This window comes from Vigna unguiculata, chromosome 10, assembly GCF_037176805.1.
Source record: "Vigna unguiculata cultivar grain cowpea cultivar isolate G323 ecotype 2 chromosome 10, ASM3717680v1, whole genome shotgun sequence".
Lineage (NCBI taxonomy): Eukaryota > Viridiplantae > Streptophyta > Magnoliopsida > Fabales > Fabaceae > Vigna > Vigna unguiculata.
In genome coordinates, this window is record NC_140801.1 from 6596622 (window position 1) to 6611639 (window position 15018).

At 28.4% G+C, this 15018-nt stretch overlaps 1 protein-coding gene and 1 long non-coding RNA gene across 2 annotated transcripts; both read left to right on the plus strand.

Moving 5' to 3' along the window:
• The first annotated feature begins 6416 nt into the window (after positions 1 to 6416).
• LOC114166170 (membrane protein of ER body 2-like) lies at positions 6417 to 11989 on the plus strand. The gene is made up of 6 exons (XM_085667940.1): positions 6417 to 6698; positions 6805 to 7338; positions 8840 to 8881; positions 10109 to 10294; positions 10785 to 10846; positions 11204 to 11989. The coding sequence occupies exons 1-6, from the start codon at positions 6614 to 6616 to the stop codon at positions 11684 to 11686; spliced, it is 1392 nt and encodes a 463-aa protein (XP_085524066.1). The 5' UTR covers positions 6417 to 6613; the 3' UTR covers positions 11687 to 11989.
• A 1262-nt stretch (positions 11990 to 13251) lies between these two features.
• Positions 13252 to 14213, plus strand: LOC146882060 (uncharacterized). Its single transcript, XR_014985245.1, has 3 exons — positions 13252 to 13294; positions 13571 to 13605; positions 13965 to 14213. It is a non-coding gene; the product is annotated as an uncharacterized LOC146882060 (long non-coding RNA).
• The last annotated feature ends 805 nt before the right edge of the window (positions 14214 to 15018 follow it).

A 15018-nucleotide genomic window follows, 5' to 3' on the forward strand; every position in this document is an offset into this window, starting at 1 on the left:
TGGAAGGGCTCGTCTAGGTCGTCGAGCTCGTTTGGGTCGTCGGGCCCGTCTAGGTTTTCGGGCTCGTCCAGGACATCGAGCTCGTCCGAGTTGTCTGGCCTTTCTAGGTCGTCAGGCCCATCCGGTTCGTTGGACCCGTCCGGGTCGTCAGACCCGTCTGAGTCGTCGGGTTCGTCCGGAACGTCGGGTCCATCTGGCTCGTCAAGTACGTTCGGGTCGTCGGACAAATCCGAGTCGTCATGCCCGTCCGGGTCTTCGGGCCCTTCTGGGTGTACGGGCCCAATGATTTGGAAGGGCCCGTCTGGGTCTTCGGGCTCATTTGGGTCCTCGGGTCCATGCAGGTCTTCGGGCTCGTTTGGGTTGTCTGGCTTGTCTAGGTCGTTAGGCCCGTTCGGGGCATCGGGCCCGTCTGGATCGTCGGGCCCGTTTGGGTCTTCAGACCTGTCTAGGTCATCGGGCTCGTCCGGTTCGTGGGGCCTGTCTAGGTCGTCGGGCCCGTTCGTGTTGTCGGGTCCGTTCGGGTCGTCGGGCCCGTCCAAGTCGTCGGGTCCGTTCGGGGCGTTGGGCACTTCCAGATCGTCATGCCCGTCTGGATCGTCTAGAATGTGAGGTTGAGTGAGAAGAATTTCAAATTCCACCTATTTTGAGGGTATTTTAATTTCTACAAATTTAACTAATTGAAATCCTTCAAAAAAATTCATTGATTTGAAATGCTTTCTAATTTCTTTACCCAAACAAAACATTTCATTACAAAGAAATCTAAATTCTTCAAAAAAATGAATTGCTTTATTAAAATACCCTATCCAAACACACTCTAAAATCTTTGATCCAAATATTGACAGCTCCCTTAAATACCACTCAGGACTTATCCTCTGAACAGAATTATCCCAGAAAAAAACAACACTCAGCAAATAAGAGATTTCAAATCTGTCACAAAATATTATGTTTCCGGAGAAGCTTTCCAAAATGTTGAAGACCTGACAAATAATTATAAGGAAAAACTAATGGATGACTCGTAGTGAAGCCCAACATATGAATTGTTCAGTCTCCATTCACTCTGATCTTATGTTTGAATTTAGCTGGTTAGGATTTTTAATATAATTTAATTGAAGGATAGAATAAAAATATAACATATTTTATGGTGGTGGTGCATGAAGAAAAACAGGTGCAGGAAGCTGCACGAGTTCAACATACCAACTTAATTTGCCAAATTACATTAACTTTAATATCAAGTTTTATTCAATATTAATATAAAAATATTTAAATGATAATTACGTAAATATCTTTTAGTTTATATAGATTCTTTAAAAAGTATGCTAATGAATTCTTTAGTCGTTTGAATTAAAAATCTTAATAATTACAATCAATAAAAAAATTCATAAATTATATGTTGAAAATAAAATAAATTTATTCACTTATTTTTCATAAAAATACAAATAATGGTTGTTAACTGGTTCTACAACTATAGTAGGATTATACAAAGTTGTGTTTTCGCTGTTTCTCATTGACGCTATGGGCACTTATTATATTTTTTTCTATCTTCTTTAATAAAAAATACATTTTATTAAAATAATAATTCCTTTTCAAAGTCGAGAAAATGATAGTGATGGCGACGTGATGTTTTTTTAATTCCTTCTTCTCTTTGTCTACATAAGATTTTTTTACAAAAAAAATTAGAAAAATAAAATAATTTTTTCTATATATTGAATTATATTTTTAAAATGAATTTCCAGAAAACTACATGAGATGTTGTATTATACTATTCCTCAATATATTGTATTATAAACCAAAAAATATTCCTCAAATCTTATGTATCTTAGCCACCTGTGATGATATAGTTAAAGATCAAACTGGATCCATGTTCTGTTGACCTTTTCTTATAATTTTGGGATTAAATATGTAAATAATTTGGACTTTTGATTGTTCTTGGTCAAAGTTTAAATAATTATTGGACAGCTCATTTTTTGATCGTGTTTTCATAGCACAAATCGTGATATTTAAACAACCATTAAAAAATAGGATTAATTAAAGGAAACATTTTAGATGAAGTATATTTTTAAATATTTTTAGTTTCCTCGATTAAATTTAGATTACAGCAAGCTATAGAATAAGGATCCGCATTAGACATCAACTTTGATTAATTTATAGCATCGAATTTTCAATTTTAGTTAACAAATAATACTAAAAAACTAAAATATTAGACTCAAATCAATGATACCCTTAATTAAAAAACAAAATGTTAACATCAATTTTTAAAATTGACTTTATAAAAATTTTTATTTAAAATAATGATTATTTATATTGATTTACTGTTATGATGTAAAAATCAATATGCAGAAATAATGAATGAACTCCAAAGTAAAATATAATTATTTTAAATAAAAATACAATATTAACAATAAATTATTAAATAAAAAAGGTAAAAATAATATATTCAATTTCTTATTTACAATAAATGTAAACATATTAGTTAATCAAATTATATGTCTAATTAACATTATTATCTTAATTTGAGATATTTTATATTTTAATTACATTCATTAGTATTTTTTATTTTTAATATTAAAATAACTATAGCTAATAATAAAATTAACAAGTTATTAGAAAATTTAAAGATTTAAAATTAATAAATACTTTTTAAAGATATAAAAATATTTAAACTTGTACTTATAAAGAAATATATTTGAAGTTGATAGGTGTGAATGAATGTTAAACGTGTGATATATTTACATGTGTTCACACATTACTGTCACATTCAACCCAAAAAAGTCTTCAACGCAATCTGTTGTACAGAAGGGTTAATAAATCACCACTACCTATTTCCTTATATTATAATACTTATTTACTTTCTCTTTGTATAAATTAAAAAATTATTTATTTTATTATTTTTAATATAATTCTAGTTGAGTCATTCATTATATGTTTAAATTTTTGTTTTAAAATATATTTATTTTTCTTTATATTATTATAATTAGTCTATTATACTAATTAAACCACATCTACTGGACAACTTTAAAATTTGTTGGAGTGAAAAACAGGTGGGAAAGTATAACTAACATATGAATGATGAAATATTTGTTATTATCTTATAAATGAAAGATAAGAAAGAAGGAAATAAAATTTTAGATTACTTAAACAGTAAGTTGGATGTGTTTTCAGTGTGCATTGATGATAGGTGTAAATTTTATTAAATGGTGAAGTTGAGTTGTGTTTAAATTAATTTATCAGAATGGTTTATTAAAATCTAGTACAGTAAAATTTGTTAGGTCTATTCTATTAATTGATATTAAATCTCTTATTTTTATATTAATTAAAAATAGTTAAATAATAAAGTGAATAAATGTATGCCATAATTTTTTTATTAATTTCGTCTCTACATTTTGTGAATAAATGTATGTCATTCTGGACAATAGTCAACGTTAAATAATTTATAAAGTGACAAACAATATTTTTTCCCTTTTGTTCATGAACATGAGGATTATGATGGTTTAAAGTTTAACATTATTGTTTGATTAGTTAGAAAGACATTCAATTAATTAAACATTGTTTAACGTTATTAGTTGTGTCGACAATTTCATACATTTTATGCATAAACGTGAAAATGACATTTGTACAAAGTTTGTGACATAAACAATGTTTCGCTTAAAAATTTAGTGACTAAAAACATAATATAATCTTTTAAAAAATTGATTTTGTCAAAACAAAAAATTAATTTTTGTTACAGAAGTATTATTGGTGATATGATGATATTATGATATTGCCGAAAATAAAAGAAAGTGGCATTTTGGACATCAATTAAAAAAAGTACTCTTTAACATATTAATATTTAATTACATTTTTTTATTTTTAACTTGCATATTAATATATATTATATTCTTAAAATAGTTGCAAATAGAGTTTTCTTAAAGAATATCAAAGTATCACTTTTGTAAAAAAGTATAGTTTTTTTTCTCTCATATTTCATATTAGTTTTAGTTTTTATCCTTATTCTAGGTTTTAGAAATGCTGATGTAAGGATGGTGATGATATTAAGCTGATGTTATCAAACACTATAAGACTTGAAATAATTGATTTGGAAGACTAAAAACTAAAGGTAAAAAAATTGTAATTAAGAATTGAAAACATATCCTAAAGATTAAAAGCAAATATATATGTTTGCAAGGATGAAGAACAATACACGAATTTTTCTTTTCTCTTCTATCAATTTTATTTCATTCTCTAATTTATTCTTTATAAAATCATAATTATGGTTGAAAATAGTCCAAATTCTAATAATATGTTTTCCTACACATACATCCATTTTTTCTTTCTCTTCTATCATTTTTATTTCATTCTCTAATTTATTCTTTATAAAAATAATCCTAATTATGGATGAAAATATACCACACTAGCATATGTTTTTTAGTAAATTATTTTGATCACACATTCTGTTGTTACTTAAAAGTTATAAAAAGTTATAACTCTTGCGATTTTTATTTCTCTTATAGTTTTTTGTGGGTTTACCTTCAAAAAACATTAAAAGATAGGATTGTTTTATACAATTACCTCTGATGTATGAATATCTTGTTATATGTAATATTTATGAAATAAACTCTTAATAAGATAATTATTCTTCTATGATGATAATCCTAGAAAACTATCATATCCTTAATTCACCTAAGCATATATAAGTCTACTATAATAATATTATTAAATACACATACCAACTATCTCAATCTAGTTAAGTGGTAATATATGTAGATAAACCTAATCTTTTAATCACGAGAATCCCTTTAGAAAAGATAGAACTACAAATAGAGTTCATATTCTTTGTCTTTTTTACGTACTTTTTCTCCATTTTGTGTTTAATGAAGCATTAAAGATATACCTGCACTTGTTTTAAATATACTTCTTTTTTATGTCTCGGTCTTTTTGACCACGTCAGTGTTCACACATTGTTGTTCTATATAAGCAGTACAAATTCTTTAACTCTTTAACGTATATTTCATCATTGACTCAAAATTAACAGAAGTTATGAAAATTTCTAATTTCAATTTGATTATTTATTTACCAAGTTTTTTCCCAATCCAGATTCTATATTGGGATTTTTTTATGTTACCTTCGGCTGAATATTAACAATAAACTATATTGACACATTAAAATTTATTTTAATATACTTTAAAACTTATAAAAATTAGTGATTATTAAAATCTTTTGAAGACATAACAGAAAAACAAAATATAAAAATTCAACAGATAATTCAAATACTTTTTTCCCTTATTCTTGCAGAGTCTGACATATTCTAATAAGATTTTGGTATTATGCTTCTTAAGTTTGGATGGTCCAGATTTACGTAAAGTAACTCCAATACTCAAACGATATTAGATACATGTAATAAATTCAATAATTAATAAATGTTCACCTCCTAAAATGTGTTCTGTCGATACACCAAGGGTCTTCTTAGATTCTAGGTCTCTTAACTCTTGACGAATCCTTAGTAAAATATTTTTTTAACACCACTTGCATCGAAAGATATCTCAATTTTAGGAGCATTTTGATTACCGTAAAAATTAACTTTTGTATTGAGTGTGAAAGTAATAGTATCCTAATAAAAGGGTTGAGTATGTTTTTAGTCCCTGAACTTTGGTCCAAAATTGGAATTCGTCCATGGTCGAAACTTTGATAAATTTCGGTCCCTAAACTTTAAAAATAAATGAATATAATCCTTTTAACCCAATTTTGTTAACTCTTTTTTAGGTTTCGAACACATTTCTTAGTAAATATTGGAGTTGTTTACGCCATTTGACACATTATCGGCTCAATATTTACTGAGAAATGTATTCGAAACCTAAAAAAAAGGTTAACAAAATTGTGTTAAAAGGACTATATTCATTCATTTTTAAAGTTTAGGGACCAAAATTTATCAAAGTTTCGACCAAGGACGAATTCCAATTTTGGGTCAAAGTTTAGTGACTAAAAACATACTTAACTCCTAATCTCCTAATAAAATGAGTTTCTGACAAAATTGTTTTTGACAAATTTGACAAAGTTTTTATAAATAGGATTAAAGTTGATTAATTTTTTTATTTTGTAATGAAAATGAAGTAATAAAAATAGTATTTTTTATTTTATTTAATAATTTGTCAAATGTTGTTAAAAAAAACTTATTAATGTATATTTTTCATAATAATAAAGAGTTCATTAAAACAGTAGAAAGTTACACCTAAAATTTAGTTTTAGAGATCTTAATTCAACTAAAGATATAACAAGTTTATAATATACAAGTACATGCAAACTTTATGTTATGTATTAGTTTTAGAGATCTTAATTCAATTAAAGATATAAATACATGCAATTTTATGTTATAAATTAGTTTTATAAGATTACATTAAGATTAAGATATGTTTAAAGTTCGTTCAGTGAAAGGCTATGCTACGTTATTAATGTTCGTCAACTTCCACGTTTTGCAAAGCTATATATTCTTTTAATGAAGGGTTGCGTTCACACCTTGTAAATGAGTTGGATGAGAAAGTGAGTGGTGAAAATGGCATTATAAATGAAGTTGAAAGTGTGCATTTAGACGCACAACGCAGTAGCAAAGGAAGCATTACCATCTTCCGACTTTGCCACAAAAATGGATGCTGAAACGTTGGTCGTAGCGCAAACCAAAGAAGAGGTTTATTTGCAGGCTTCAGCACAGCTCATTACCAACAGAGAAGGTACAAATTTAACTCCTTTCTAACATATTCTTTTGTTTTTCTAAATACAATGTTATTTTCACCAGTAGTAGCGCTAATCGAAATTTTCAAACACTTTTATTTTCAGTTGTTCTTCCTTTTATATCCAAAACAGTGATCCCAGAAAGAGGGAATGAAGCTGAAGACGAAAAACATGAAGTTGCGGAAGAAAAACATGATTCTGCTAAGCTATATTTCAACTCTTCTAATTCTTTTATTTACATGAAAAATGGACCAGCAATTGGTATAGCCTTGTCTCCTACAGAAGAAGTTCGTGAAATATATTTGAAAAACATGTTCATGATGCCAGCAAACCATGAATTCTACTGCCCCAGTTGTGACGCTTGCATCAGCAAGGTCTTGCTTTGCTCTACAAGACCAGTTACAGTTCCTCCAGTTATAGTTCCTCCAGTTAAGGTTCCTCCAGTTACAGTGTCTCCTGATACAGTTCCTCCGGTTACAGTTCCTTGGGCTGCAATTCCTCCAGTTCCAGTGTCTCCTGGTACAGTTCCTCCGGTTACAGTTCCTCCACCTACAGTTCCTCCAGTTACTCCAGAACAGGAAGAAGATGTTCAATGTCTGGTACGATGCTCAGAATGTTTCACTTTACTCATTCAGAAAGGTAACTCGTGTTTTCCTTGTTTACTGCTATGACTGTGATTGGTGTCTCAGTATATTATATTGCATTATAAAGTAATTAAAATAGTATGCTTACTAGAGCAAACATTTTAAAATGCAATTAAAATGGTATGTGCTAGTGGGAAAATGTTCTGAATGCATGTCTAATTAGTTTTTTTTTTCTATTTTAATTAGGGAACTGGATATATTTTAAATAAAAATACAAAATATGGATTAGTGGTAAAATAATGATTTTTAAATCCTTTTATCATTTTTTTAAAAAGTTAAAATCGGATTTTAAAACATTATTTTAAGAAGGAAGTTTAACAGATGTTTTAAGAAAAATTATTTATTGACAATTTTGCTTTTTGACAAAGTTTTCAAATTAAAACAGATTATTATTTTTTTAATAAAAAAATAAATATTACCTTTTTATTTTTTTACTTAAATAGGTAATTTGTCAAAATTGTTAAAAAAAAAAACTTTGTTAAATTATCATTTTCCATGTTTTAAATACAACTTTTCCAAAATATGAAATGAAGAATTGAATAGTATTTTAAATTACGACTCCTACGGAACAAATAATTCGTGTTTTCAAATGTATGTTACTCATATTCTATTATTTATTTGTAATTATTGTATTTGATTTTTTTTAAAAAGATATCCTAAAACGTCAAAAGACTCTTCTGTAGAACATGTTAAATTAAAAATGATAGTAATTTAGAAATTCGACATAGTGAATTGAAATGTAAAATCTATATTTATTAATTTTTAAAAGAAAATCATTAATACGACACACCATTCATTTGAAGCTATTATTGTAGAGCAAAACATGGAAAGTTGTTTCTTTGAATTAATGAATGTTATTAGTCTTTGATTGCACTCCTTAATAAAATAGTACAAAACTATCATATATCATTGAAACAAATCTATGTCCTAAGCTTGCAAGTACATCGAGACTTTATTGTTCTAATAAAAATTAAACGATTACTATTATAATTCAGTAACTTATATTTACTTATTAATATAGTTAACGCATTATACTGTCAGTGTTGATTTATAATATTTATATAACTATTTAAATCCTTATTAAAGAAAAAAAATACACTTACGTAAACATGTCTATCATTTAAGAGGAATGTTGATTTCAAAATTCATTGATGTTACTTCTCCATATACTTCCAAAGCATCTTGCAGCCTAATTTTACTATATTTTCTCTCTATTTTCATTAGTGTGGAATATATATATATATATATATATATATATATATATATATATATATATATATATATATATATATATATATATAAATGATTAATCAGATCCGGCAATTAATTAAATATATTTTCAGTTGTTGAAACCATGTGAAATTAAACAGCAAAACGCGTATAAAATACTCAGAAGTAGAATACACGTTCTAGGATTTAATACTTTACCTAAGTGCTTAATTGATATTAAATATTATCATTGACTTAGACTTTTTCTTTTCTTTGTTGTTGATCAGGCAAGGAATTTTTCACTGGGTTTGTATCAGGACCTTCTGGAGGTAATGAGAACTTAATAATCACACTATTTTTCATTTTTTTACTTACGTATCATCAATCAATTATAATAATCGGAATTTATACTTTTTTAAATGATGTAAAAGTCAACAGATTTAAGCTGATAATCTATTTATTAGTTCGTGTTTAAATTAATCATTTGAGCAATTGGACACAACCATTGACTTCGGAATTAGCTAATCATCACAATTAATTGACTTCTTGTTGGTTGAGCTAATAAACCCTATAATTTTAATTAAATAATGATACTTTTTTCAATTCCATTCTAGGTAAATTTTAAAATTCTTAAGAATAGAGAGTGCACCTTTTGTAATGGTAATGCAAGTTTACTGAAGTCCAAAAACTTTGTCACTTCAACTTTAAAATAACAAATTATGAAGTTAATATTAACTGAAATGTTCTAAATTTCCATAATGACAAAGAAAGGATGAATGAGATGGCGACTAAATATATAGTTCTTTATTCTAGCAGCCAGGGCTAGTTGCACCAGAGAAAACGATGCATAAATAACATAATAAAAATGTTAACATAGTGTGAGAAACTAATTGTCATAATATATATGATGTAGACACCACTCATAATAATTTTGAAAATTATTATACCTTATAAATCGTTGTTCACACATAAATGATAAAATCAATACATAAGTGTCATACTAGATATTGTTAAAGGTGGGTCTTAAGCCTAACTCAACCTCACAAAATCGGTTTCGGCCTGTAAGTCATCTCGTGCGTGGGACAAGAAATTAGTAGGCAGTCCGTTAGCAGTTCGATATCGGATAGAACAGAATGTCCAAGAAAGTTCGCTAGGATAGACTCTAACTTGACTCTGATATCATGTTAGAAGTGAGTTTTAAACCTAACTCAACCTCATAAAACCGACTTGTAAAACGAGGATTGCACCCACTTATATATTGTGAATTGACCTTATCTCTAATCGATGTAGGATTTCCAACAAATATTAACATGTTATTTAATAACAAATAACAGAAAATAAATCTCAGACGATATATTATTATCATAAATTATAAACATAGTTTAATTCTACAAATTCAACTTATAAAGTAAAATTTGTATTTATTTATATATTACGGTTCAAAATTTGTCTTAGATCTAAAAGAAAAATTATATTTAATTCTTCTTGTATATGTATATTTACTCTAATTTGCTGTAACATTATATTGATTACGGTGTATTTTGGGTGAATTTCAGAACCAGACTCTGAAGAAATAACCGTTGCTGTAACAGATCCATCTGATACAGTTCCAGAACCTATCATCACAAGAGGGAGTAGAAAGGGTTGGGAAGTTCTTAAAAGCATAGTGTATGGCGGTTTGGCTGAATTATTGGCAAGCCTCAGTGTTGTAACATCTGCAGCAAGTGCTGATGCTGCCACAGGTATGAAATAAATACTTTTGCATTTTAATTTTTCTTTGGACTGAATATATATAGGTTGCATCTCAATCATGCATTAATTTACTTGAAATTAATAATACTGTTTTGTTTGGAAAATAATTATATAATAACTAATGTAAGTAGTCCACTACGGATGAATGAACAATCCCATATTCTCTTACTGTGATCTATTCGTTATTTTAATGAAAAGGGTAATGTGGATGTTATAATGAATAAAATAATAACAATTTTCTCAGTAGTATAAAAAATGAAATAATTTTGTTCATACTTTAAAATTAGTTTATATATTGAATCACCCAAGTATTCCTTATATATTAATTCATTCTTTTACGAAAATAAATAAGAATTTAATTTAAATTAATTTTGATTTATACAAAAACTCATTTTAATACTTGAAATTATATGATATCATTGACTAGAAGTTGTGGTAACAAGATTATATATGTTTTTTCTTCACATATTGTGTTTGCAGTGAGTATTGTTGCTCTGGGTATTGCAAATCTGATTGGTGGGCTTACAGTCTTGACTCATAATGTAAGTTTTTGTTAATTTTTTATTGCTGTATTTCCTTAACTTATAAACTCTCAATTTTTAATCTAAAAAAAAGTATTTTAAATTTAATATTTAATAAAGTTGTTTTTTTTTTTTTTTTTTGAGAGACTAAAACAAATTTATAATTTGGAAAACCACAATTACAATTGCAGGTTAACATTTTTAACCATCACACAATAAATAAAATTACAGTTTTGTTTTCATTTTTTATTGTCAATATAAGAACACATATTTACTGTAGCATCTTTCTCTACAAAATCCTACTGAAACAAACATTTTTGTTTTTGACTATCTTCGACCCTAAAACATGAAACTAAGTGTTCCTATGCATGCATACAGCTTAGGGATTTGAAAGCTTCAAAACCAAGAGAAGAAGAAGAAAGTGAAACAAATAATGCAGAAGTTGACAAGTATTATGAACTACTGGGAAACAGGGACAATTTCTATCTGCATGCATTTTTTGCCATCTTATCATTCCTTATATTTGGGTTAGTGCCGCCATTAGTGTATGGCTTCTCATTTGGTGAGAGTGATGACAAGGATATGAAGCTTGCAGCAGTTGCAGGAGCTTCTCTCATTTGCATCACATTCCTTGCCATTGCCAAAGCTCATACCCAAATAGCCAACAAAACTTTCATGACATACTTCAAAACTGTGACATTCTATGTTACCTCTGGAGTATTGGCTTCACTGCTTACTTATTTAGCTGGTGCACAGATGAAGAAACTGGTAGAACAGCTTGGATGGTTTCAACCAAAACCAAACTTTGCTTTCACTCTTCCGGAAATCAGTGTTGAGAATTCTGGATGGGGTTCATACTGAAAAGTATAGTTTGGTCCATTTTTTTGGGTAAAAGAAGAGATGATAGTGTTTTCATACTATTATGGGAAGTAATTTGTAGTGTTGGACAGTGTATGCAATATCAAGCTTTCAAGCTTTCATCATTCAACACTGATGCTAGTCAAGTTTATAAATGGGTGCTTGTTCTTTTGCTTTTCTAATATTGGTTTGGTTTTGGGGGCATTTTTCACTATTTCATTGTACTGTGTAAGTTTGGTGGCAATTTCAGTTTAGTTATGAGTATTCAGTAACTTCTGATCAATCAAATAATGCAAGCTTATTTCACTACAACATTTTCAAGCTATAGTTACATTTATTACAAATGTTACTTTATGTATACTTTAGTTACATTTTTTTTAAATGTTAGTATAAAGAATATTAACAGTTATATTAAGTTACTATAGGTCATTACACTTTTTTATGCTTTTAGTAACATTTTTATTATTATAGTTATTAAAAATGTTACTATAGATAAAGTTTATAACTTACAGAAACGTTTTTTAAATAAATATTATTATAAATTATATTTTAAATAAATGTTTATTTCTATTACCTACAAATTTTCTTGATAAAAATTATTCATAAAAATATTTTCAATTTTTATAATAAAATATTTTCTACAAAAAATATTTATAATTTTTTTTAGATTTTTTTTTTCAGGTAATACTCACAAAATGTTTGTAAAAAATTGTTTCCAACAAATCAAAATTGATACCTGCAAATTTTTTGAATTAATAATAGTATTATAAATTGCAGAAAAATTATAACAATTTTTCATAAAAAATTATTTTTAAAAATCCAATAATTATATTTATCAATTTTGCTGCTAATATTATATTTTTAAATTGTTTAATAAAAATTTGTAGCAAATCAACATTTTTGTATACTCTCATTTCCCTCGTCATAGATCTCATTTCTCTCGTCATAGATCGTCGTTTTCGTTGCATTGGAGTCATAGGTCATCGTTATCAACTTTTCCTCTCACATTTTCACATAATCTCCTCAATCTTTCGTTGATTTGGCAACGATTTCACGTCTTCACTCCGATCTCAACGGCTCAATCTCACTTAGGTTTCTTGTTGTTTTTGTCCTTTTTTTCTTCTTGTTGTCGCTCACCTATCTCTCGCCCTCTCATGGTCTCTCATGTTTTTGATTCGCATTGTTATGTTTTTTCACAGGTAATGGATTGAAATTCGTTCTGACATTTGAATATTAATTGTCTATTTTTTGTACAGGTTCTCGTGTTTCGACGTTTCATAAGTTCTGAGATTTCATAGGTAAGTTTTCTTGCTTTTTCTTTACTTTTCATTTTCAATTGTGGTTTGATTTTCATTTTCATAAGTAGGTTTTCATTTTCATAGGTAGGTTATGCAATTCACATTATCCAATATTCAATATTAGGAGGATAATTGTTTCTTCGATATCAAATACTTTGAAATAATTAAAATTGTTTACATTTTAGATTAGAATATCAAATAAAATTTCATAAAAACTAAAACATTTATTAAATTAGTATAGGAATTGATTACCCTAATTCAATACTCTACTTCGTAGGCCTTGTTTGCATTCTCTTCAACTTCTTCGCGGAGGGTACCTTTTTCTCTTCCCAATTCTCAATCTCTGCATTCCATTTCTACATTTCACTCCCATGTCAATCTTCACTCTCATCCTATTAATGCATTTTAACGTTGCTTCAACACGATTATTTAGTATCAATTTGTTTCTTTCTTCTCGGGTTTTCCCTTTATCAATTCCCATGGCTATCAGAGGCGTGGATTTCAAGTGGTTGAATTCTCTCACTATTGTTGGATTCAATTCCAAGATCATTTATCCCAATTCTGATAGAATGTTTCATGTTTCTTGCAGGTACGATGACTTTTTGTTGTCCACGTTTGCCATCCGTATGTATACTTTGACAATTTAGTTTCTCAATTTACCTAATTTTTCAATTTTACTGGTGTTCTACATTTTCATTTGCCTCATCATTCTTTCTAACTTAGGCTGAAACCGTCTTGTAAGAAATACTAAAAATTAACTGAAATTTAGGTCACTCAAATTATACATTCCCGCACAAAAATGAATCATAGGTATTCTTTAACAATAAGAGACATTAGGAAATGCATAACTCATTTGATTCATTTGCTGTATGGTCTCATTAGTTAACTATGTTTCGCTTTGCACTAGGTAGTTATAATATATTGTATAATGCAAGTAATGGTTTTGTTTCCCTTCTAACTTGAGTTTTTCACTTGGATAAAAGGAAAACAACGAAAGTTGTTGAACGAGGGAGTTGATTAAATGGCAAAAGTTTGTTGGCCAAATTTTGATCTAGAGTGTGAGAACTTCAACAACGAATCAATCCTGCAAGTTTCACTATTTTATCTTCCCTTGAATTGCAAGTTTGATTTTCTTTTCTTTTTCTTAGAAATGGTCTGCAAATTGTGCATATTCTCTCTGCATTTACATATAGCTTAATTGGTTTAATGTAATCTCAAAGGTAAAAGGAAAATAAAAGCACAACAAAAAGGTTAAAAGCTTGGGTAATTAGTCTTTGTTATCAATTTAATCCTCACTTGAGTCTAAGGTGTAACACCCCTAATTTAGGATGTCACGAGAATCTAAAATTCGTGTTTCATTTAAAAGTAAAACGATTATTTCTAAATATGTACTTATGCAAAAATTTATAATTTAAATGTAAATAAGTAGTCCAAAACCTTCATTAGTAATAATAAATAAATAAAAAAAACCAAAGTTCCAATTAACAACTAGAAAACAAAAGAAATTTTCATAGTCTTCAATATTTGATTGAAATCAACTAAATAAATAATAAACCCCTGAGTTCATTCCATCCTCTCCACGATCTACTTTGTGCCAAAAACATTTGTGTTATCATCTGCTCCCGTATAACACACACGTTATATGATCATCGCACATACAACAAACACACTAAACAAACAAATAGGGGTAAGATGACCATAACCAATGATATATATACAATAAATCCAAAAATAAGCATGACAAATAAACTCAACATAACATCCAAGTAAAACAACTTAAGCATTACAATCACAATCAAGCTTTGTTTAGAATACACAACCCTCAACATCCAAACAACCATACAAACCAAACAGACAATCACATTCATCTAGAATTCTTAAAAATAGTAATCATAATTTAGCTTTTTGTTTTTCGCGGTCTTTTACTCCACAACAACATCTAGTTTCCTAGAAATAGATGGTTCGACGTGTCCCACTATCGCATCCAGAGTGTCTCCCTTATTCCTCAAGGATTTATGAGTAAAATTGTCAATGCAT